Genomic DNA, 25,218 nt, shown 5'->3' on the forward strand with positions numbered 1-25,218 from the left:
TACCTTGGAGGGGTGTTTGCCCTGCGCCCCATTCACTAAGTCAGGATCAATGGCTTCCCCAACACATACTGGGGCTGGAATCGGGAGGATGATGACATCACTTGCAGGTAGGGGGCCCTGCTCTAGGGAGCCTAGCACAGGGGGCAGCAGGTCCCTCCATGGTGTGGCGGACACAGGCTGCCCTAGACTGAGAGGGGACACGAGCTATGTCGGATTGCGGGAGGCGCAAGCCACTCTGGCCTGAGGGGCCGGGTGTGGCATGGGGACTCTATCAGAGGAGACAGGTGTCTGGCCTCCCTGCCCTCTCCCCTGGAAAGCTGAAACTCAGTGGGATGCTCCTCTCACGGCCCCATCTGCTCTGGCTGCTACCATAAGCTGGAGGGGCAGTACTGCAGCCAAAAGCAGAGCCCCCAGAGGTGGGTCAGGGTTGGGGGCGGGGGTAGCCAGTCCTGGGCCTGTTCCCAAGCCCTCGAGCCCTCGGCTCACACGGCTGCCCCTCCTGCCCCTCCTCCTAGTCCTGGCCTTCTGGCCCAGATCCCTCGCACGATGGCATGAGCTCGCTGGGATACAGGCTGCTCTCCCAAGGAGCTGCAGCCCCTCTACACCAGCCTCACTGTGGACATCAGCCTCTCATCCCCAGGAGCCCCAGTGCCAGGCTGAGGGGTATCTGGAGGCAGGAACAGAATCCCTGAGACCAGGGCTGCAGGGCAGCCTTCCCACCCATCGCACCTGGTTTCATATTAAAGGAGGCTTTATTTTACTTGCTTCTCCACTCTGCCATCCCTAACCCCCATCCTTTCATTTCCATTCATTTGGTCACACAGGGCCCTACTCAAATTCACCAAGGTCTGGTTCTCTCCACACAGTTAAAGTTAAGGCTTATTCACCCATTTATTTCTCATGAGGACTCGTGGGGTAGCACTGTTGTCATCTTGCTTTTGAAAACCAGGACAGATGAGTTAAATATCTTGCCTGATTGATGTAGAAGCAAGTACAGAAACCTGACTCCTGGGCCTGTCCATTGACAGATAATGCTGTTCTGCTTTCTTGTAGCAAAAAAGGTGGGGGAAAGAATGAATAATAAAAAATGTGAGGATGGTTGAATAAATTACAGCATGTCCACATGCTGACAGAATACTAATGTAGTCACTGAACAGCTGTATTGTAGCGTGAAAAGAACAAGTGCACATATGTATATGATATGGTCTGATATTTATAAAACAAAGGGAAGAGTACCTATATAGGTGTATGCTTATGAGCAGAGTAATGAGTGTGTGTGGATAACAAGTGTTGGCAGACTTCTGTAAGGGCCGGAGAGTAAATACTTTCAGCTTGCAGGCCATACGGCCTTTGCCATGACTACTCAGCTCTGCCACTGGTACAAAAGCAGCCACAGACAATACATAAACAAATGAACATGGCTGTGTTCCAATAAAACTTTATTTAAAAAACACAGGTGGCCAACCAGATTTGGCTGATGGCCAGTTTGCTGACTCTTGGCCTAAATGGTTTAGGAGCGTGTATAAAAATACGATAGTCCATAGAGTAAAAGTTTCACCATAGATGGGGGAGGTGGAAAGAGGAGGGTAGAGCTGAACTAATCATGAAAGAAGAGAAAAATGACACTGTGAAGACTAGAATCACATTTATACACTTACCAAAAAATGTACATTCATCTGTGTATATATTAGGTTCTTTTAAAAAATATATAATTTATTGACACCTCCTGTTCTGCAGTGAATTCTATAGCAGACACTACAGAATTGAGGGTATGTGTATGTGTGTATATACATAAATATGCTGACCTAAAGATTCTGTCTTATACTATACTCTACATTAGTCAGGGTTTCTTCCCCAAGTGAATTTTATAACTTCTAATGAGGCTAGTACAAATATGGACATTTCCACTCATTCTTAAAAGTTCTTTCCTGAGTAACTTCCTTCGCATAAAATGTGTAACTTGGTGACATGCAGTGCATCCCTAGAGTTTTTCTGAAGCATGAATTCTATAATATATGACTAAATCTGACTCATAAGATTTTTTTCTTCAAGAAATTCAGTTTATTTCATTTATGTATATGCATATTAGGAACTGAAGACTTGTCTCTGGTATGAGTTGTTTGGTGTTTATTAAAATTTGATCTGTTGTTGAAGCTCTTCCCACACTTGGAACACATGTAAGGTCTCTCTCCCGTGTGGATTCGTTGATGCACTTTGAGTTGTGGTTTCCTACTGAAGGACTTCCCACAGTCACAGCATTCGTAAGGTTTCTCTCCTATATGAGTTCTCTGATGTGTAATCAGCTCTGATTTCTGGGTGAAGGTGTGTCCACACTTGTAACAGGCAAAAGTTCTCTCTCTACTGTGAGTCATCTGATGTTTATGGAAATTTGACCTACCATTGAAAGCCTTCCCACATGCAGTGCATACATAGGGTTTCTCTCCAGTGTGGATCCGCTGATGCTCTCTGAATTGTGACTTGGAAGTAAAGGCTTTCCCACAGTCACTGCATTTGTAAGGCTTCTCTCCGGTGTGAATTCGCTGATGCATGCTGAGTATTGACTTCTGGTTGAAGGCCTTCCCACATTCACTGCACACGTGGTGTCTTTCTCCAGTGTGAATTTTCTGGTGTATGTTGAGGTGTGACTTTTGGGTGAAGGTTTTCCCACAGTCACTACATTCATAAGGTTTCTCCCCAGTATGGATTCGATGATGTATATCAAGTTGTGACTTGGAAATGAAGGATTTTCCACAGTTGTGGCACTGATAAGGTTTCTCTCCCGTGTGACTTCTCTGATGTACAATCAGGTGTGCCTTCTGGATAAAGGCCTGGCCACATTCAATACACACATAAGACTTATCCCCTGAATGGATCCTCTGGTGCAAGCTGAGTGTTGACTTCTGGGTGAAGGCCTTCCCACATTCACTGCATATGTACTGTCGCTCGCCGGTATGAATTTTCTGATGTATACTGAGGGTTGAATTCTGGGAGAAGCCCTTCCCACATTCACTGCATTCATAGAGTTTTTCTCTAGTATGAGTTTTCTGATGTCTGAAGAGAGATAACATCTGGAAAAAGGCTTTTCCACATTCATGGCATTTATGGGGCTTCTTTCTAGTGTGAGTTTTCTGGTGTGTAACCAGTTCTGGCCTCTGAACAAAGACTTTTCCACATTCCTTACATATATACGGTATGTTACCTGTATGATCTGTCACATATACACCGAGTTTTGGTTGTGGGTTGAAGGCTCTCCCACATTTACCACATTCCTGGAGGTTTTCTACACTATGGAATCTCTGTTGTTCAAGGAGGTGTGACTTCTGGGTAAAGTCCCTCCCACACTCAGTGCACTTATCTGGTTTTTCCTGAGTGTGAACTTGATGTTGTGTGAATGACTGTTTATGGCCGAAGCCTTTTGTACATGAATTACCTTCACAGAAGTTCTCTCCTGTATGAGTATTTTTGCAGCTGGCACTGGAAGAGCTATGGGTGAATAGCTGACCAGATTCAACCATCTCATCAAGGTGTTCTGTGGTGTTGCTTTGATTTTGATTTTGATGATTTACTTCTAGGTTAGGTTTCAACCTTTTTGCACGAGAGCAACGTTTACGAGGTCTCTTTTGTGAAGAAACAAGGTGGGGCCTCGCACGGATGATTTTTCCAGGGTCCTTATAGTTACAGTCCCTCTCTGTGTTCAATTTTTTCTTGTTGAGGAAAGCCCCCTGATGTGAAGGTTTACTTTGATTTTTCTGATCTCTCTTTGTTTGGTCAGCTTCTTCCCACAGCTTTTCTAAAATGGAACACCATGAGCCATCTCTTGTGACTTCATCCAACATCTCATTGTGAAATGAAGCTGTTTCAGAAATTTCCCATTGTAGGGTTTCAAGCCCAGACTCCCCTTCTAGAAGGAGAAAAAGATGAAATAGATACAGTGAACAGTTAGCAAAGGATAGAGGAAAAGTCACATGGAGCTGATTGAGATTGTGCACAGGGAAACTGCTGAGTCAGATACCAGTGGTGGTGCTGATGGTGATTATGAGAGAAAACAGTTGCACAGCCCTTATTATATGTCAAGCACTTATCTGTATAGCACTTAGCATTCGCCAGGCAGTGTTCTACGTGATATACACATAAGCTCATTTAATCCTCACAACAACCCCAGAAGCTATCTACTTATTATCCTGGTTTTCCACATGAAGAAAAGGAAACACACAATGGTTAAGTAATTACCCAAAAACACTTTGCTCAGCCTTGGGGAAAGTTAGATTTGAACAAGGGCAGACTGGCTCCACTCATGTAGGCAGTCGTGATACCCAGACCTAGTGGGATGACTACAGGATAAAAGAGTCAAGTATGTCATAGGGCAGCATCTGTGGATAGCCCAAGGTTGAAGGAGGGGGCTCAGAGTACAGAGCCTCTTCGACTTACAGTGGGGTTGTGTCCTGATAAACCCATCAGAAGTTGAAAATATCATAAGTTGAAAATGCATTGAATACACCTAACCTACTGAACATCGTAGCTTAGCCCAGCCTACTTTAAATGTGGTCAGAACACTTAAACGTTAGTCTACAGTTGGGCAAAACCATCTAACACAAGCCCTGTTTTATAATAAAGCGTTGAATATCTCATGCAATTTCTTGAATACTATACTGAAAGTTAAAAACAGAGTGGTTATCTGGGTACAGAAAGGTTGCAAGTGTACTGGTTGTTTCCCCTCGTGATCACATGGCTGACTGGGAGCTGCTGCGCAGCGTCACAAGAGTAAGGTACTGCACATCACTATCCTGGGAAAAGATCAAAATTCACAATTCAGAGTATGGTTTCTACTGAACATGTATGGCTTTTGCAACATTATTGAGAAATTCATAAGTCAATCCATCATAAGTCAGGGACCATCTGTATAGGTCTTCATTAGCTTTCAGATCTAAATTGTAACTAATCTCCCAGCTTCCTCCCACTCGTAAGAAACAATACAAAATCCATCAGCCCTAGATATTCCTCTGAAATCCTATTAAAGTATCAATCCTAACATAGCCAAGCACTGAAAGAATACCTATACCCAAACTTGCAACTCTCCATGAAACTGAAGTTCGTTTTCTTGAACTTAGGAATATGCATATCCTAAGAAGGGTACGCCGGAAGACTGGACAAGCAAGCTGTCCCCTAGAATCTGTTTCACCCTTCTTCCACAGAGGTTAACTGTGGCCAGGTACAGGGCAGCCAAGCCACGTAACAGCTCACAATTTCTCTTGCAGTGAGGTGTGACAGACACTGTTTTTGCTGATGGAATGTGCATACAACATTATGCACCACTTCTGGCCAGGGTAATGTATCACAGCTTCTCAATACCCTCCACCCCTTTTCTGCCTAGTAGAACCTGGCTTTGGGTGCAGTGCATTCAGTCCCACAGAGTGACATCATAAAAGATGGTACTGCAATGACAAGAGAAAAACTTCAACACCCGAATGAATACAAAACGTAAAGCTTCCTGCTGACCTGCCTTTTATAAGTGTTTTATAGGAGGGAAATTATACTGGTCCTTGGTCTCTTTGTTATCACTTTCAGCTTTATGCTACTTAATATGCCATTTTTTCCTAAGAATGGGAGTCACTGATCATCCTATTTGTTAGTAAGAACATAACAACAGATTCTTTAAAAAAAAAAAAAAAAGTGGCTAAATTTTACTATTACTTTATCCTACCAGAGATAAATACTGAGTATGATAAGACCATCACGTCTTGTTTCTTTTCTCTTTCCATCACTTGGATAAACTGTATCCCAGACCCTTGTCCTGTCCCCAAACCTCAGTCATCTATCACTATTTTTAAAAAATGAGAATGCTCTTTATAATCACTTTCAGTGTGTATATGTATATGTGTGTATATATATATATTTCTTTTTATTAAAATCTGAGAAAAAAGAAACAAAATACCAATCTTTGGGGTAATAAAATCTGTCAATGGCATCTTGACCGAACTCATGATGACCGGGAATCCACAAATCCCATTAGGAACAAAATAACCCAAGCATGAGAAAATAGGGAGCTGGTTTATGGTGATACCCGTGGAATTAACGAAAAGGGTCAATTAAATTGTACTTTCAGAAAGAAAAAATGGGGCTTCCCTGGTGGTGCAGTGGTTAAGAATCCACCTGTCAATGCCGGGGACATGGGTTCGAGCCCTGGTCCAGGAAGATCCCACATGCCGCGGAACAACTAAGCCCATGCGCCACAACTACTGAGCCTGCACTCCAGAGCCCACAAGCCACAACTCCTGAAGCTCGGGTGCCTAGAACCCATGCTCTACAACAGGAGAAGCCACCGCAACGAAGAGTAGCCCCTGCTTACCGCAGCTAGAGAAAGCCCGCACACAGCAACAAAGACCCACTGCAGCCAAAAATAAAATAAACAAAATTTTTTAAATACCTTTAAAAAAAAAAGAAAAAATGGGGGAAATTCCCTGGCGGTCCAGTGGTTAGGACTCTGCACTTTCATTGCCGAGGGTGTGGGTTCGATCCCTGGTCAGGCAACTAAGATCCCACAAGCCGAGTGGCGTGGCGAGAAAAAAGTGACAGAATTTCTAAAATAAGAAAATGAGAAGACTGAGATGGAAGAGCCAAGAAACAGAAGAATCTGAAAAAAATGTATAAGGCGAGAAGAATTTCTGATTTGTGTAATGATTCCAGTTTCTGAGCTCCCCAAAATAAGGAAGTGAGTCATCCCATGGGAACTGTCCACCATGTAGCTAAATAAGAGAACACAGTTTAGGCACGGGGCCTGGAGGGGTTGATAAAGGGATCATCAGAAAAAAATTTGTAGGCCTAAGTGTTGAGAGTAGAAGGGCCCTTTAAAGGGATTTAAGGAATTTAAAGGAATTCCTTTAAATTTAAGGAATTTAAAGGAATTCCTCTATGATGACCAGAGGGAAGTACAGAGGCCCAAGCTGGAGGCATCGCAGTTAAGGGGTAACGAAGAAAGATCCAGCACAGGAAAAAAATTGCTGAATTCAGGGGGCAACTGAAAAGGAATAAAAAAGGCTTTCAGGAAACTCCACAAAGGGATAAAACAAGATGACAAAGAAGCAACATACAGATGGAATATCCTGTCAGGTAGCATAATGATGAGACGCTGTTATTAGAAAAATGAAATTAAAACATGAAACAGCTCTATCATAACATAGGCCATACATGAGAAATTTGGTAAATATTAAATGCTGGCAAGCAAGATGTACAAATGCAAATCCTTATGCATTCCCACGTGACAGTGTGGATGGTGAAGCCCCCCTGAAGAGCCCCATGGTTTACTTATAAATTCAGTGTAGGCATATCCAGTGATCAGGCAACCCCACTCCTGACTCTTCACCTCAGAAATGCTTATGTTGGCCCCTACGGGACATTTACAAAATAATGCTTGGCAGCATTAGCCTTAGAAACTAGGAGTAGGAGGTAACCTGTGTCCACCACTGGGGGAATGGGTAAGTGTGGTGGGTTGAATAACGGCCCCTCAGATCTTCACGACCTGATAGTCACTCACCGTGATACCTCTGACGTGGGAGTTCAGCCTCCCTCATCCATTGCTCCTTTCTCTTTTCCATCCTGAAAATGATCTCTGGGTTGGGCATGTGATACCCTGTGAATAAGAAAGGATATTGCATTCGGACGCGGTCTTGGGCTTCAGAGGCCATTCAGTGAAGCTTTATTGGCACATCAGAAAACTCAACACCCTTCACTAGGAGCAAAGGAACACTCAAAGATGCCCAAAAGGAATGAACAGTTTAGGACAAGCCAAGGGCAAACTGACTACATTCTTCAGATGTCCCATTGCACGCCACAAGAAGGAAAGACATCTCCTCAAGGAGGCCCGTCCAAGAGTCCCAGGTCAGATGTGCTCACCCACGGAGAAGAGGTGGCTGTAGATCTCCAGCATCACATCCTGGTACAGGCGTCTCTGGGCAGGGTCCAGTTGCTGCCACTCCTCCCTGCTGAAGTCTATGGTCACGTCCTCAAATGATACGGAGCCCTGTAACAACATACCCAAGCTCAATGAGAATTAGTCATCATTGGTGAACAGGCACTTACATACAAGGGGGTGTTGTTTTTTGTGGCACGCGGGCCTCTCACCGTTGTGGCCTCTCCCGTTGCTGAGCACAGGCTCCGGACGTGCAGGCCCAGCGGCCATGGCTCACGGGCCCAGCCGCTCCACGGCACGTGGGATCCTCCCAGATTGGGGCACGAACCCGTGTCCCCTGCATCGGCAGGCGGACTCTCAACCACCGTGCCACCAGGGAAGCCCCAAGGGTGTGTTTTTAATGATTTTTTTCGCCATGATATATATGGCTTTCCAGTGATGTGACTTCTTTTATGATTCCTACTCCTCTGTGTGAAATTCATAGGATTTAAGCTATGTTAAATAGTGCAGAATGGAGTCACAGTGGCCAATGCAAACTTCCGCATTAGTTGTTGCGAAATGTCTGGTGTAGGGCTGGGAGCGTCTGAGTGATAAACTAAGGGTAGATAAGGAACGACTTTACTGGGACAGAAGGAGCAACTGGGCGAGACAAGATCCCCTGGGGTGTAACCATTACATCCTACTGACAGACTCCTTATAATGAGCGCACTGGGCCAAGTGACTCCTTACTCCCCACCCCTTTCTCCCTATTTTGACTAACCTGTGTTGTGTGCTAATTGTGTGCAATAAACTGAGTGACTTATTAATTGAATATTGGCCACACTGCACACATCTCTAATCCCATGATTCTTACCTGGCCTCACTGCTGGGCCGCGTGACAAACTGGCTCCTTTGTTCCAGACCTCGTCCTATATAACTCTTTATCTGGCTGTTGATTTGTGTCCTTTAATTATCCTTTGTAACAAACTGGTAATCTAGTGAGTAAACTGGTTTCCTGAGTTGTGTGAGCCGCCCTAGTAAATTAATTGAACCCAAGGAGGGAGTTGTGAGAACCTCTGACTTATAGCCGATAGGTCAGAAGCACAGGTGGACGTGCCATTGGCATTTGAAAGGGGGTGGGGGGAGTCTTGAAGAACTGAGCCCTTAACAACGTATGGGATCTGACACTGTCTCCAGGTAGACAGTATCAGAATTGAACTGAATTGTAGGACACCCAGCTGGTGTCACAGAGAATTGCTTGGGGTGGGAAAAATCCCTGCACATTTGGTGACCATAAGTGTCAGAAGTGGTGTTCTATGTAGAGAGAGACACACAGGAGAAGTAAATTGATTTCAGGGAATACTGAGCTAATCAAAATTTAACCCACCTCTTGGAAAAGTAAGCATGAAAAGCATGCGTGTGAGTGCTGCAGGTGCGAGTATATGACAGAGGGCCAAACATAAACCTGGGAATCTGAGACGGAGCTATATTAGGGTGTCGTTAAAGGATTAGGAAGTAAGTACCAAAACATTTAGTTAAAAAGGTAAAAACTGATTGCCTCTAAGGAGGTGGATTTCAGAAGAAAAGACAGTGGTGACAGCTGTTTTATTTACAAGCCCAGCAAAACCATGTGCACATAAAACCAAAAACTACTTCAAAGGGAAACAGTGGTAAAAGAAATTTACACAGATATGCACAGAAAAATGGGTTATTAATATATAATACATCTTTGAAAGTCCAGAGGCTAAGACAAACTACAATGTAAATTGTCAAAGGACAAGAAAAGTAAATCACAAAAGAAAAATCATTGACCAATAAAACTTCGGGAAAAAAATTATCCTGCTTGTAAAAAAAATACAAATCAAAGCAACAATGACATATCTCTTTGGATTAAATTAGCAGTTATTTAAAAACAAAAACAAAAAAAGAACCGAAAAAAAACCTAACAACACAGTATTGGCCAGAGTAGAGGGAAGGCTGCAAAGCCAAGATGATGTGAATGTTGTTGGAGAACATTCTAGCGTGAACGGAGAAACTGCTCGAAAATCTCAGCGAGCAAAAGCAGAATCAAGGCAAGCAAACAAAATATTTTCAACGTTAAAAAAGGAACAAGGCTAATAAGTATCATGTATCTTAACACATAACTGAACGTGCTTTTGAAAATGCTCTCAACAATTCAGCCAACTTTAGTACTAAATGAAAGACATTTTTCTACAACAGTGTCACTGCTGTGGACTGAACTGTGTGTCCCCACCCGAAATTCATATGCTTAAGTCCTCACCCCCAGGACCTCAGAATTGTGCCTGTATTTGGAGAAACAAGGTATTTAAAGAGGTAACAAAGTTAAAATGAGGTCTTCGGAGTGGGTCATTACTATTTTAAAAACATGCAAATAAAGTGTCATGAAAAACACAGAATAACTTGGAATTTCAGGAAATCTTGAGTATACTGAAGAACCCTGCTTTCTCATTCCAAAATATCAAATATTAATATCTGTGGGCAATTTGGAAACATTATTTTCTGGCACTTTTATTCATCTAATAAAGTAGGAAAAACAACATGGTCCTTAAAAGCCAGTTCTTGCTCTAGTATCCAATGACTATAAACTACGAGGACAAAGGGGAAACCAGCCAGTCTCCGGTGAGGAGTCAGGTGGGGACCAGCTGAGACAGTGAAGACCCAGCAGTGGATGAAAGATGCAGGATCTTCGCCTGTGCTGAGAAGGAAGGAATCAGCATTTCCCCGCCTGTGGCTGGATGTCCTTTTTCTTCTTCCTTTGCCCCAGGGACAGCCCTCTTCTACTACACATCCTCCTTCATCAGCCAGTTCAGTTTCCTCTGTGACACACAGTGCCCATGGATGAGGAAACATTGGCCACGTGTGCTCTGCTCTACACAGGAGAATCCAGATTGTCTCAGACACAGGGAGTCCAATATGCTGCTTCCTGTGTCTGCCCTCAGGTTCTGGAGAACTGTCCCCGTGGGGCTCCTGCTTACCTCACATGATCCGTCCCGCTCTTCTGAACCCAAGACCTGGGGCCTCTGCGGTAAATTCACGTCAGCAAGCATGTCCTTTCCGGGCTTCAATTCTTGGTCTCTTTTGCTCACAGCTCCACTCTTTCCAGGAGCCTGGAGCTGGGTGGGCATCGGAAGGCTCCAATCAAAGCTGCTGGGAAGAGTCAGGCTGGAGCTGTGAAGGGAGATCCTGCAGCCTCAGTGATGTGGCCTGAGCCAGGGGCTCTGCGGGGACACCAGAAATCCTGGAAAGGCCACGACCACATAGTTCTCATCTAATATTCACTCCACATGAACTTCTGGAGGCCATTAGGTGAAAGTCACTGTGTTCAAGATGAGGGTAGACAAAACTCAGAAGAGTCTAGCTATTGGGGGAAAAAATGAGAAAAGATGAAGAGGTTTGGGCTGAACTTAAGGAAGCTTTCATTGCAGCTCTGACACCTTTTAACCGTGAGAAGACGAAGATGGTACTTTAGTTGCAGTTTCCAAAATGAGAAGGAAGGTGTTTATCATAGGCATCGGGGAGCTTCCGTGAGAGGAGGCTTGTCCCCTCAGCACCTGCCTGGCATATGGGAAACACTGAAAAAAACCCCAGCAAGTTGCAGAGTCAGGTATCAGGTATCTTGTTTAATTTTCATGCAACCCTGCCAGCTTAATATTATGATCATTATTATACCCATTTTGTGGATGAGGAAACAGTGCTGTTACATAGTTTGCCTTAAGGTCACTCAGTGTGCAAAGGAAAGTGTAAGGCCAACTGGCCCGAGGCAGGGGAACACAATCAGATTCACAGGTTGCATCAGACCGAAATTCTCCGGACCACCCAGTTCCAGGAACTGACCTGGGGACTTTGAACCCGGCCCAGCCTTCCCGCCTTTCGAGGGGCGGGACTAACGGTTCCCCCAGGATACCCGAAAAGACCACCAAATAAGGAATACCCTGCGCCCTCCCAGATTCACCACACCCCTTTCCCTTCTCCCCCTATAAAATCTTGCCCAACCCTCGCCCGGGAGCGCTCCCTAATAAAGGTCACTTGAAGCTTTCCTCTGTTTCGCGGTGCCGTTCGTTAAGATCCGACCTTACAGAAAGAACAGGGAATGAGTCCCAGGTCCGCCTCACTTTAAAGTGCACACAATCGCCACTATCCCGTGTGGTCCTCTACGTGGTCAATTTCCAGAAATTCCATTTACATTTTCCTGAGGCTTCCAGCTGTCTATACCTGGAGTGCCTAATCCGACACTCTGGCCTTTTCAGTGCCCATCCATAATATAGACAGCTCAGCATTTTCTGACCAAAAAACCCCTCAAATTCAATATATGGAACTCCACCTTCACCTGGAAAACCTGCAGACATGCACCAGGACTCCCAATCACTTACCATTTCTTGCCTCTCCATTTCTCCCTCCCCGCCCCAACCAAAATATAGTCGTTGACCACACTGACCTCTAGAAGTCCCCAATGAGTGGACCAAAGAAGGTCATGAAATGCCTCCCAGTCACCCCACGGCCAGGCTTCTGAAATCATTACTGCCCTGACTGCCAATAAGTGTTTCCAAAGGGAGTGTGATTTCCACAGGACCCCCCAAATAACCGCCAACCTAGGGTTCCAAATAACGCACCCCAGTAGGAAACTATCATTGATCTGCTCAACAGCCAATCACTGACCCTTACCATGTCCACAGGGACCCGAGGAGACCAACACGGACCTACTCAACCATTCACAAAGGACCCCAACACCCACTGCCCAAAAAGCAATGCTGTCACCCTTGCAAACCTCCATCACTGGCCCCCTAGGTCTCCCATCCGCTGGTTCCCATATGCCACCCTTAGCACCCCACTTTCCTATTTCATAGATCCTCCCTCAATCACTGTCCCCCTTGCGTGTGTCACAAGGTGAGCCTCAAAGCCCTCCGATCCCTGAAGCCCCTGCTCCCAATCAACCACTGCCTCCTACAGCCCCCCAAGCTGTGGATCACTTCCCCAAATGGCTCCCGGTACCATACCAAGGCCCTCTTGAGACGCACGTTCACTGTCCTCATATGAGAAAGATTCCCAGCCCAACAATATAAAATCTGCATTAAAGAACACTTGGGGAAAAAAAAACTTGGAATTCAAGTTACAAAAGTACTTACATACATACAGAAATTAGGCAAAGAAAGAGTGAAAATCAGCGAGCCAAGAATTCAACTTAGAAAACCCCACTTACCCCATAGCCTCCACCACTAAGAACCCCATCGCTCACCCCATGGATCCCCACCACTCCTCACACCCGGCATCACTCGTCCCACGGGCCCCCATCACTCGGCCCCCAAACGCCCACATCACTCACGCCAAGCCGATCTCCCCTCATTGACCCCACAGATTACGCATCGCTGATACTCCACATCACCTCAGCATCCCGCAGGCGGTTCACGGCAGAAGCGAAATGGCCGCTCTGGGCCGCTTGCGGTTTGGGATTCCGGTCAGGACTTGAACTGTGCGCATGCTCACTAGAACCTTTGAAGCCGCTGCCTGCTGATAGTTACCATGGCGTGTCACGTCGTCTCTCTACTCCGCGGTTCGTTTTCTTTCGGGGACTGTGTCAGGAGGACGACATGGCCGCGCCCATAAGGATTATGATAAGGAGGCCGCCATTTTCAAAGAACTTCCATTCCGTACAGGCAGGGAAAACAGGCAACCTTCCTAAAAAGTCTTGGAGTCGTCCCGCGTTGGAAAGGGACCAATTAAATACTTGTGTACATATAGGTCTAGGAGAAAACAGCATAGCATATTCTGAAAAATACCCTTTCTCTGTACTGATTTAAAGCCCCACTCTCAGAATCCAGGTATCCAGCCCCTTCGTCCCTCGCACAACTCTGCCCAGAGAGGAGACATGTTGGGAGCCCAGAAGTGTTGAGCTTGACAGAGAACTAAAAACTTCGAAATTTCCTTAGTTTTGAGAGCCTTTAAAGTGTCCTTTGTTATGGTAATGTGGTTTTTGGAGAGCACTTGAGGATGTATTCTCTCTTTATATACAGGCATTCCTCGTTTTATTGTGCGTCCGGTTTATTGTGCTTCACTGATACTGCACCTTTTTTTTAAAAAAAAAAACACATCGAAGGTTTGTGGCAGCCCTGCGATGAGCAAGTTTATCAGCACCATTTTTCCAACAACATTTGCTCAATTCATGTCTCTGTGTCACATTTTGGTATTTCTCGCAGTATTTCAAACTTTTTCATTTTAGTTTTTACGGTGATCTGTGATAGTGGTCTTTGATGTTACTATTGCAAAAAGATGACAGCTCTCTGGAGGCTCAAGTGATGGTTTGCATGTTTTAGCAGTGAAGGATTTTTGAATTAAGGTATGTATATTGGGTTGTTTTTCCTTTTTTCTTTATTTTAGACATAATGCTATTGCACACTTACCAGATTATATAGTGTAAACATAACTTTTATATATGCACTGGGAAACCAAAAAAGAAAGAAATTGTGTGACTCACTTTATTTTGCTTTATTGTGGTGGTCTGGAACTGAACCTGAACTATCTCCAAGGTATGCCTGTCTGCTGAAATGTCTGTATGAATTTGAATTCCTCAGAGGGCACGTGCATTACTAGTGTTGATCGATATGGCCAAATGGCTCTCCAGGAAATTGTGCCAATTTGCATCACTGTCTCCTGCAATGTGATGAGAGTCTCTGCTTCACTGCAACCTCAACAGCAGGTTGCATTAGCACTGATTTTGATCTCTCCATTCTTAACAATGAAAAATGTACCCCATCATAGTTTTAACTAGAATTTCTCTTTTTAGGCATGAAGGTGAGCATTTTTAAATAGGTTTCATGATGATTAATATTTTCCATTCTAATCTGTTCAGCCATTCAATGAAGTGACTATTCATATCTGTTTCCATCATTATTAGCCTATATTTCTTTTCTTAAGGATTTGGACAAGTTCTTTTTTTTTAATTAATTAATTAATTTATTTATTTATTAATTTATTTTTGGCTGTGTTGGGTCTTCGTTTCCGTGCCAGGGCTTTCTCTAGTTGCGGCGAGCGGGGGCCACTCTTCATCACGGTGCGCGGGCCTCTCACTCTCGCGGCCTCTCTTGTTGCGGAGCACAGGCTCCAAACGCGCAGGCTCAGTAGTTGTGGCTCACAGGCCTAGTTCCTCCGCGGCATGTGGGATCTTCCCAGACCAGGGCTCGAACCCGTGTCCCCTGCGTTGGCAGGCAGATTCTCAACCACTGCGCCACCAGGGAAGCCCCTGGACAAGTTCTTTTTATATTAGGAAATACAATCATTAGTCTATAACATGACCATGAATATATCCTCCTCGTTTGTCATTGTCTTTTGGTTTCATTTAGCTTGGATTTGCTATCCACATCTCATTTTATATAGTTGAATTTATGTCTTTAAGCTTTAAAGCTTATGAGTTTATAACGCTTTGCTTATCACTCCGCCATTCCCAACTCTGAGATTATATATGATGTTGTGAAATGTGAAATTAAATGGAGTCATTTATGTCAAGGGTTTTTAAAATGGATCCAGGAGGCCATTAAGGGAGTGGACCTTACGCACGTCCCCACCAGGTGGAACCATGAACTTTTGAACTGGATCAAACCACAGATATTTCAAGAACACTGCAAGAACACCTGCGACTTGTCACTGCAACGAACTTTTTCCACCCTCTAGTTATAGCCTTAGCACTCAACCATGTTCATCTAAGACTAGATTCTGCCTCCAATGAAAATTCTTTTTTAAAAAATTATTTATTTATTTATTATTTTTGGCTGCGTTGGGTCTTCATTGCTGTGCATGGGCTTTCTCCAGTTGCGGCGAGTGGGGTCCACTCTTCATTGCAGTGCGCGGACCTCATTGCGGTGACCCCTCCTTGTTGCGGAGCATGGGCTCCAGGCACGTGGGCTTCAGTAGTTGTGGCGCACGAGCTCAGCCGCCCCCGCGGCACGTGGGATCCTCCCAGACCAGGGCTCGAAGCCGTGTCCCCTGCATTGGCAGGCGGATTCTTAACCACTGCACCACCAGGGAAGTCCCTCCAATAAAAATTCTTTGTAGTGCAAATCTCCCTTTTTTGCCTTTAAAAACCCCTGACTTTTACTCCCATGTGGGGCGCTGTTTGGGTAGCTACCTGAATTTGTGTGCCCTGAATTGCAAATCTTTGATCCCAAATAAATGCTTTCTGCTTGGTCATTGCTTCCTACATTTATTTAGGTTGACAATGTATGTATCATCATGTATACACGTATGCACACGAACACAATTATATTTATGTTTATGTTTAATTTGGATTTATATTTACCTATAACCTTGCCAAGGTTTCCTCTCTTCGCCTCTGCCCTCCACACTTCCATACACACTCCTTTCCTCTTGCCTTTTAGGGTTATTTTCCATACCTTGAAAATCCAAGGCCCTTTATCTCCACAGTTCTCTTTCTTCAACTTCATTCTCTCTTCTCGCTCAGATGACTCTTAAGTCTGTAGAGAAAGGTGTTTTGTAGCCTCTGGGTTTGACCCTGCTTCAGGGGACCCTCATGGGGACCAGCTTCGTACTCACCTGTGGATTCACCTGGATCTAGGTGAGGGGCCCCTTCCTCAGATGATCTAACACGTGAGCCCCCAAATCCCAAGGGAGGGTGGCCTTGTCTGTTTCCGCAGCCCTAGCCCAGAACCTCCTCTTACAATTTCCCACAGAATTGGAGGGTCCTAGAGGAGCATGGCTGGGATTGTGGGTTGAACCGCTCTCTCTCCTCGGGACATGGCGAAAGGCAGGGCACAGAAGCTCAGAGGGACAGAGTCTCTGTCTCCCAGGCATCTCTCTCACCACAGCTTACCTCTGTGTATCAGGTCATACTTGCTGACTTTTCTCAGCCAGAAATATCCTCTGTCCAGTTTCATGTCTGGTCTTCTGAACTGGACCTATGGGAGAGGATGGGTGGATGGACAGATCAGTCCTTGGCCAGTGTGCTCTCAGACCATTTCCCGGTCCCTCACCTACACTGCTCTGTACTGATGGATTTACCCCTGCAGGCTACATTTTCCAGGTACCTTCATTAGCTGGCTTCCAACTAGGGTCAGTTACTGAGTCAAATGCTGGAGATTAAAATCAAGGAGGAAAATGTAAAATCCAAGGTATTTATTTCTTCCCCTCTCTTTGCATTGTGCAACCTCTCTGGCAGCGGCTGCATCCCCTCTGAGCCTCCAGCTCCCAAAGGGGAAGACCTGCCATGGTCCAGCTTCTTCTGGGTGTCCAGATCCCTGGGCTCTGTCACACTGCCCCTTCCCTTTGTCCTGGGTGGTCTGCTGTTGTTCATTTCAAGATTGCTTTATTGTCCTGTGTTGAATTTTTCATCTCTTCTACCAATTGTAACCAATTTTACTGATTAAATTTCTTTTGTCTTAAATACTTAGAGTGATTTCCATTTTCGTAATTGAACCTTACCTGGTAGAGATGAACAGAAGAATGGATGGATATATGGAAATACAGGTGTGACGGGAGGGATGGAAATATGGATAAGTGGATGGATGTATAGATGGGCGGATGAGTTGAATGAATGGAGGAATAGCTGGGTGAGAATATGTTATTCAAGGAATCTGACCCTCTTACCAGTCTTAGGATTCGTCCCAGACTTTTCGTTCGTTTCATTTCCCAAGCATCGCCATTCTCCCTGAGTCTGAAATGTGTTTTCTTGTGCAATCATGAATTTGTAGACTTGAGTTCTTTCAGTGTTATTTTGTGTGATAGTCCCTTCTAATGGCTATCCTTCCCGTGACCATGAAATGCTTCCGTGTTACCATAAATGAGGAGGTTCATTTCAGATCCTCACTCCATTTCCTGAAATCTGACCCATTGTTTACTTTATGGCCACTACTGCCCACTTTCCTAGGGTATGCTTCTGATGATGGAAAAGCCTCCTGAAAATTCTGCCCACCTGGGCTTGCTGGCATTGTCCCGACTAATTGTATTTTCCTCTTAACTTGACTTTTCTTCTTTCTCCTCCCCCCCCTTTTTTTTTTTTGCGGTACGCGGGCCTCTCACCGTTGTGGCCTCTCCCGCCACGGAGCACAGGTTCCGGACGCGCAGGCTCAGCGGCCACGGCTCACGGGCCCAGCTGCTCCGCGGCATGTGGGATCTTCCCGGACCGGGGCACGAACCCGTGTCCCCTGCATCGGCAGGCGGACTCCCAACCACTGCGCCACCAGGGAATCCCTCTTTCTTCTCCCTTTAAATGAAGTGTCCCAATGATAGGGACAGAGTAAAGGACAAATTAGGTAATTAATAGTTAATCTCACTAGGGTATTGTAAGTAAAGAAAAAAGTGTGGGAGACCCCTGTAAGTTAATGATCACTCAAGAAAGCAGGTTTACTTAACCACAAAACCAAGCAGGCTTGCCTAGCAACAAAACCGTGCGACAGAAGTTTGAGACGTGTCCCAAAACAATAAAACAATGGTGGCGTGAGACCCACATCCTGCCCAGTGAGCTCAGTAGGTTAATGACCCCCTAGGGCATGCTCTCTGCACACATAAAAAACAATAATTTATGGAAAGGTACTCATCGTACAGAGACCTAAAATAATTTTTACAGTCCTGCCTTGACCATGTAGGGACAAAAAACCTCCCCTGCCCAACCTGGAGGCGGAGCTGATGATGAAAGCAGGACGTCTACTCAAGAATGAGGAAGGGGGCTTCCCTGGTGGCGCAGTGGTTGAGAGTCCGCCTGCCGATGCAGGGTACACGGGTTCGAGCCCCGGTCCGGGAAGATCCCACATGCCGCAGAGCGGCTGGGCCCGTGAGCCGTGGCGGCTGAGCCTGTGCGTCCGGAGCCTGTGCTCCGCAACGGGAGAGGCCACAACAGCGAGAGGCCCGCGTACCGCAAAAAAAAAAAAAAAAAAAATGAGGAAGGAGGTGGCCTTCTCCCGCTCCCCACTTTTCCTTTGATTATAAAACTGTAGCCCCCTAAGGTCTCGGGGAGGCACCCTCTCGCCCACCCACTTGTAAGCCTCACAAGCATCCTCTTCTTTTTTTTTTTTTCACTTTTTGTCATTGAAATTTTTCTCTAACAACCATAGCTTGCTTTCACACTAGAATTTGTATTTTTAAAACTCTCTGGACAGGGATGGATTGAACACCTGGAAGGAATGTACAGTTACAAAATGTGGATAATAAAACCACATACTTGATATTAAATACCAGATGATACATGTGAACACATGCCAAGTTCTTAGTCTTATACAACAAGGGATGAACACAGAGCCCCATCCATAAAATAATTTTCATTCTCTTCCCAGAAGAATTGCTCAGCCGACAAATACCCAGACAGGAAACTTGCTGTCTCATAGTGAGAACATCAGCCTCGTGCTTCATGTAATTTATGGCTTCACAGCAGCTCGCCAAAATTTGAGATAATGTCTTCACATTCCTTATTAGTTTACTGAAACATCGCCAAAGGCACAGTTGAGCCCTGAGCAGATGGCAAGCTTCAATCCCTGAAATGGGATTATAGTTCTTTCTTTGCCGGCAGTTGACAGATGTGTACCATCACATGCCTCAGGGCAAAGACTGGAAAAGCATCCTAGTCTAATAATCTGGATAGGCAGTGAAATGTCCAGAACTCAGAGTAGGCACACCAGACATGGCCACTCCAAAACCTAAGCTCTCTGAAGGCAACAGGAAACGGAGATGGTGTTTCTGGAATTGGAGCATGTAGGGAACCAGATGGGATAGTGGCAATTGTGTGCAATTCAGAATGAGGCGGACGTTGGACCGATTCCCTATACCTCCCTTTGGACCTTAAGGCAAATTATGTAACAGCACTCAGCCTCAGTTTCCTCATCCACAGAATGGGTATAATAATGAACATAATATTTAGCTGACAGGATTGTGTGAAAATTAAACACGGTACCTGATACCTGACTCTGCAACTTGCTGATTTTTATTTTATTCACTGTTTACCATGTGCCAGGAAGGTGCCAAGGGCTCGACAAGGTTCATCTCCTATAAGGTTCCAAACTTAGGTCCCTTCTCATATGCATGTTTCACTGTCCTCAAATGAGCAAGTCTCATGAACCAATGATATAAAACCCAACAGTAAAATTATACTTGGAGTTTAACGGTTACAAAAGTACTTATATACATACATACAGAAAAACAAAAGGAGAGGGTTAAACTTCATGAACCATACATCCAACTTAAATTAGAGAAACTTGCCCCCAACACTCAGAACTTCATCACTCACCCCACAGACTCCCTGTCACGCAGTTAAAAGATCCTCCCATCACTCACCTTCCGCAGTCCCCACCAGTCATTCTCCCCACCAATGCCCTGGAAGAGATCACTCTGCTCAAAGACCCCCCCCCCCCTCACCCACTGTAAATCTCTCCAATCACTCACCCTGGAAACACCCCTGATACTCAACCCCACAGATTCCCCATCACTCTCCCCAGCAAATCTATTCCAACAAACACATTCTGGGGCCTTCCCTGGCGGTCCAGTGGTTAAGAATTCGCCTTCCAATGCAGGGGATGCAGGTTCGATCCCTAGTCAGGGAACTTAAGATCCCACATGCGGCGGGGCAGCTAAGCCCACGAAACGCGACTAGAGAGAAGCCTGCATACCGCAACTTAAGACCCTACGCAGCCAAATTAATTACTTCAAAACAAAACAAACACAAACTTCTTCATCAGCCAGACCGTGGTTTCCTCCATAACACGGAAGGCCTGTGGACAAGGAAGCATCTGCCCTCTGTGGTCTGCTCTCAGCAGGAGGGTCCAGATTGTCCCAGGAACAGGCAGTCCAGGATACGCTGCTCCCTGTGTCTGCCCCCAGGCTCCCGAGAACTATTCCTGGGGCTGGGGGACATTAGGGGAAGTGATTCATCACTTGGGGGGCTGTAGGAGGCAGTGGTTGATTGGGAGCAGGGGCTTCAGGGATTGGAGGGCTTTGAGGCTCACCTTGTAACACACGCAAGGGGGACAGTAACGGATGGAGGACATATGAAATCAGTAATGGCGGTGCTAAGCACAGCATGTGGGAACCAGTGGATGGGAGACCTAGGGGGTCCGTGATGGAGGTTTGCGAGGGTGACCGCATTGCTTCCTGGGCAGTGAGTGTTGGGGTCCTTTGGGGATGAATGAGTGGGTCGACGTTGGCCTCTCCTTGGGTCCCTGTGGACATGGTAAGGGTCACTGATCGGGCAGATTGCTGGTGGTTTCCTACTGGAATGGGTGAAACCCCACATGGGGGGTTATTTAGGCTGCCGTGTTTACCAAGTGCCAGGTAGGTGCTCAGGGCTTCACAGGCCTCATCGAATGCCACTTTCAAACCTGTGATTAATACCTTCCCACACATCTTGGAAACTACAGCTAAAGGCATAGCTTCGTATTCTCACAGTTAAAAGGTGGCAGAGCTGTGATGAAGTTGCATTAAGCGTAGTCCAAATCTCTTTTTTTTTGTTGTTTTAATGCTGTTCGACTTTTCTGAGCTCTGTCTACTGTCAGTGGCTAGCACGGTGACCTTCCCCAAGGGCCCCCAGAAACTGATGCAGAGCGAATGGTGGATGAGGGACCCTGTGGTCACTGCCTTTCGAGGGCTTCTTCGTGTCTCTGCAGAGCCCCTGGGTCAGGCCGCGTCATTGAGGCTACAAAATCCTCCTTCACTTCCCAGCCCCACTCGCTCCTGTGGCTCTGGTTGGAGCCTTCAGATGGCCACCTATCTGGGCTCCTGGGAAAAGTGGAGCTGTCAGCAAGAAAGACCCAGAGGGGACATGCCTGCTGATGTGAGTTTGCCCCAGAGGCCCCAGGTCTTGGGTCCAGAGGAGCAGAATGGATCATGTGAGGTGAGCAGGAGCTCCAGAGTCAGTTCTCCAGCACGTGAGGGCAGACACAGGAAGCAGCAGGTTCTGGACTCCCTGTCCCAGAGATACTACTCAGCAATACAATGGAAGGAACCGCTGAGGCAGGAACCGACAGCATGCAGGAATCCGAAGACGCCAGACATAAAAGAGGACACAGTTATGATTCCATTTTTATGAAGTTCTAATATGGCCAAAACTAAGCTATGGCGATAGAAATCAGTAAAGGCTGCCTCAGGGAGGCATAGTATAAGGAAAATTTGAGTAGTGACGGAAATATTCTCCATCTTGATTGGGGTGGATGTATGCATTTATCAAAACTCATTAAAACCTGTGTACTAAGCAAAGGAAACCGTAAACAAAACGAAAAGACAACCCTCAGGATGGGAGAAAATATTTGCAAATGAAGCAACTGACAAGGGATTAATCTCCAAAATATTCAAAGAGCTCATGCAGCTCAATATCAAAAAAACAAACAACACAATCAAAAAATGGGCAGAAGACCTAAATAGACATTTCTCCAAAGAAGACGTACAGATGGCCAACAGACACATGAAAGGATGCTCAACATCACTAATCATTAGAGAAATGCAAATCAAAACTACAATGAGGTATCACCTCACACCAGTCAGAATGGCCATCATCAAAAAATCTACGAACGATAAATGCTGGAGAGGGTGTGGAGAGAAGGGAACCCTCTTGCACTGTTGGTGGGAATGGAAATTGGTGCAGTCACTATGGAGAACAGTATGGATGTTCCTTAAAAAACTAAAAATAGAGCTACCATATGACCCAGCAATCCCACTCCTGGGCATATACCCAGAGAAAACCGTAATTCAAAAGGACGCATGGACTCCAATGTTCATTGCAGCACTATTTACAATAGCCAGGACATGGAAGCAACCTAAATGTCCATCGACAGAGGAAAGAATAAAGAAGGTGTGGTACATATATACAATGGAATACTACTCAGCCCTAAAAAAGAATGAAATAGTGCCATTTGCAGAGACGTGGATTGACCTAGAGAGTGCCGTACACAGTGAAATAAGTCAGAAAGAGAAAAACAAATATTGTATAATATTGCTTATGTGTGGAATCTAGAAAAATGATACAGATGAACTTATGTGCAAAGCAGAAATAGAGTCACAGATGTAGAGAACAAACTTATGGTTACCAAGGTGGGGGGAGGTGGGATGAACTGGGAGATTGGAATTGACATACATACACTACTATATATAAAATAGATAACTAATGAGAACCTACTGTATCACACAGGGAACTCTACTCAGTGCTCTTTGGTGACCTAACTGGGAAGGAAATCTAAAAATGACTGAATGTATGTATACATACAACTGATTCACTTTGCTGTACAGCAGAAACTAACACAACATTGTAAAGCAGCTATACTCCAATAAAGATTAATTTAAAAAAAGAAAAAATTTAAAAAAACAACAAAAATCCTGTGGACTAGACATAAATACATTAAATAAAAATTATTTACATATATATTTATATGTCATACATAAGTGTATATCACGCATATATGATAAAATATGTATGTAAGATACTGTAATGGTGGATACATGACATTACGCTTTTGTCAAAACCCATAGCATTGTGTAACACAAAGAGAGAACTTCACTGTGAACTCTGGACTTTGGTTGATGATGATGTGTCAATATTGGTTCATTATTTGTAACAAATATACTACACTAATGCAAGATGTTAGTAATAGGGAAGAATATGAGGGAGTTAGGGTGCCTATGGGAACTCTCTGTACTGTCTGCTCAATTTTTCTGTAAACCTAAAACTGTTCTAAAACAATAAAGTCTATTGATTATTTTAAAAATTTACTTGTGTATACATCTATTATTTATAAATGTACCTAAATATATATTCATTATATGTAAATTATATCACAATAAAAAAAAATGAAGCAAGACACAGGCAATGACATAATATGATTGCACTTATAAAAAGTTCAAAAATAGGTTTATCTGAACTATACTTTTTTAATAAATTTATTTATTTATTTTTGGCTGCGTTGGTTCTTCTTTGCTGCGGGTGGGCTTTCTCTAGCTGCGGCGAGTGGGGGCTACTCTTCGTTGTGTTGTGTAGGCTTCTCATCTCGGTGGCTTTTCTTGTTGCGGAGCATGGGCTCTAGGTGTGCAGGCCTCAGTAGTTGTGGCACGTGGGCTCAGTAGTTGTGGCTCATGAGCTCTAGAGCCCAGGCTCAGTAGTTGTGGTGCCCGAGCTTAGTTGCTCCGCGGCATGTGGGATCTTCCCAGACCAGGGCTCGAATCCGTGTCCCCTGCGTTGGCAGGCGGATTCTTAACCACTGCGCCACCAGGAAAGCCCCTGAACTATAATTTTTAGGGATACATTGGTGATAAAACTATAAAGAAAGCATGGAGGGCTTCCCTGGTGGTGCAGTGGTTGAGAGTCCGCCTGCTGATGCAGGAGACACGGGTTCGTGCCCCGGTCCGGGAAGGTCCCACATGCCGCGGACCGGCTGGGCCGGTGAGCCATGGCCGCTGGGCCTGCGCGTCCGGAGCCTGTGCTCCGCAACGGGAGAGGCCACAACAGTGAGAGGCCCACGTACCGCAAAAAAAAAAAAAAAAGAAAAAAAAGAAAGCGTGGAAATGGTTAATGTAAAAGCTAGGATCATGGATACTTTTAGGAGGGATACACAGTGTTGTGACCAGAGACACATAGATTTGATTGCATCAGAATGAAGGTTCACATCAAATAGAGGACAACTGAGATCAGTTTAATTGAGAAATGACAGAATGGGAGGAATTATTTCCTTCATTTAAGCCCACAAGAGCTTTTTGACTAGAATGTACCAAAACTTTCACAAATCAACAAGAAGAAAAACAAGCCATCATAAAAATAGCAAATGACATGAATATTTATTTCAGAAATGTGGAAATATGAATGGAAAACAAGTCCATATTGAGATGCTGAAACACACTGGTAGTTGAAGAAAAATCAAACCGAAACGAGATACTGCTCTACACACATCAGGTTGGAAAACCAAGAAGGCAGATAACAGCAAGGGTAGCAAAGATGTGAGGAAGTAGGAACCTCATGCTCTGATGGTGGGTGTGTAGACTCTTGAGCTATTTTGGGAGCTGGCGATACTCGATATCTCAAACTGGCGATATTTCGTGAACTGAGTGCGTTTGCTTTGTGATAAGTCACTGTACTGCACACTTACCCATTTGTATCTTCTGAACATTATACACTTTACCATAAAAAAATTTTTTTTAGCTGATACCAAGTGGAAGTAGCCAGGGAAAAGATGTGTACTGTATGATGCCATTCACATAAAGGTCAAAAGTAGTAAAACTGTAACTTTGAAATCTAGGGATGCATATTTTGTTGGTAAAAATATATTATCCTCTAAGGTTAATAATAGGGATGAGATCAGAATCTTTAGAGAAGTTGGGCTTCCCTGGTGGCGCAGTGGTTGAGA

At 44.9% G+C, this 25,218-nt stretch overlaps 2 protein-coding genes across 4 annotated transcripts in view; one reads left to right on the top strand and one right to left on the bottom strand.

The window, feature by feature from the left end:
• Positions 1-25,218, top strand: part of LOC309836324 (sialic acid-binding Ig-like lectin 14) — a 54,895-nt gene that overhangs the window by 18,696 nt on the left and 10,981 nt on the right. The gene's annotated exons all lie outside the window — the stretch shown is intronic.
• ZNF175 (zinc finger protein 175) lies at positions 1,522-13,352 on the bottom strand. 3 transcript variants are annotated; one of them, XM_082676276.1, is made up of 6 exons: positions 13,287-13,341; positions 10,882-11,074; positions 7,891-8,017; positions 7,532-7,627; positions 6,425-6,578; positions 3,776-3,901 (listed from the first exon to the last, which is right to left on the bottom strand). In XM_082676276.1, the coding sequence occupies exons 1-5, from the start codon at positions 13,292-13,294 to the stop codon at positions 6,529-6,531; spliced, it is 474 nt and encodes a 157-aa protein (XP_082532402.1). In that variant the 5' UTR covers positions 13,295-13,341; the 3' UTR covers positions 3,776-3,901; positions 6,425-6,528. The 3 variants fall into 3 exon arrangements, with proteins under 3 accessions (XP_082532401.1, XP_082532400.1, XP_082532402.1); XM_082676275.1 differs by lacking the exon at positions 6,425-6,578 and having other exon boundaries at positions 1,522-3,901; positions 10,882-11,264; positions 13,287-13,352; XM_082676274.1 differs by lacking the exon at positions 6,425-6,578 and having other exon boundaries at positions 1,522-3,901.

Source organism: Grampus griseus (assembly GCF_964374135.1).
Source record: "Grampus griseus genome assembly, chromosome: 19".
NCBI classification, from domain to species: domain Eukaryota; kingdom Metazoa; phylum Chordata; class Mammalia; order Artiodactyla; family Delphinidae; genus Grampus; species Grampus griseus.

Excerpts from the sequence above, each read along its gene's own strand:
- ZNF175 (XM_082676274.1), bottom strand. Across the intron at positions 8,018-10,881 it reads AGCGGGACGGATCATGTGAG|GGCTCCGTATCATTTGAGGA; the intron begins GTAAGCAGGAGC and ends ATGTTGTTACAG. Across the intron at positions 3,902-7,531 it reads CCCACGTCAGAGGTATCACG|AAGGGGAGTCTGGGCTTGAA; the intron begins GTGAGTGACTAT and ends TTCTCCTTCTAG.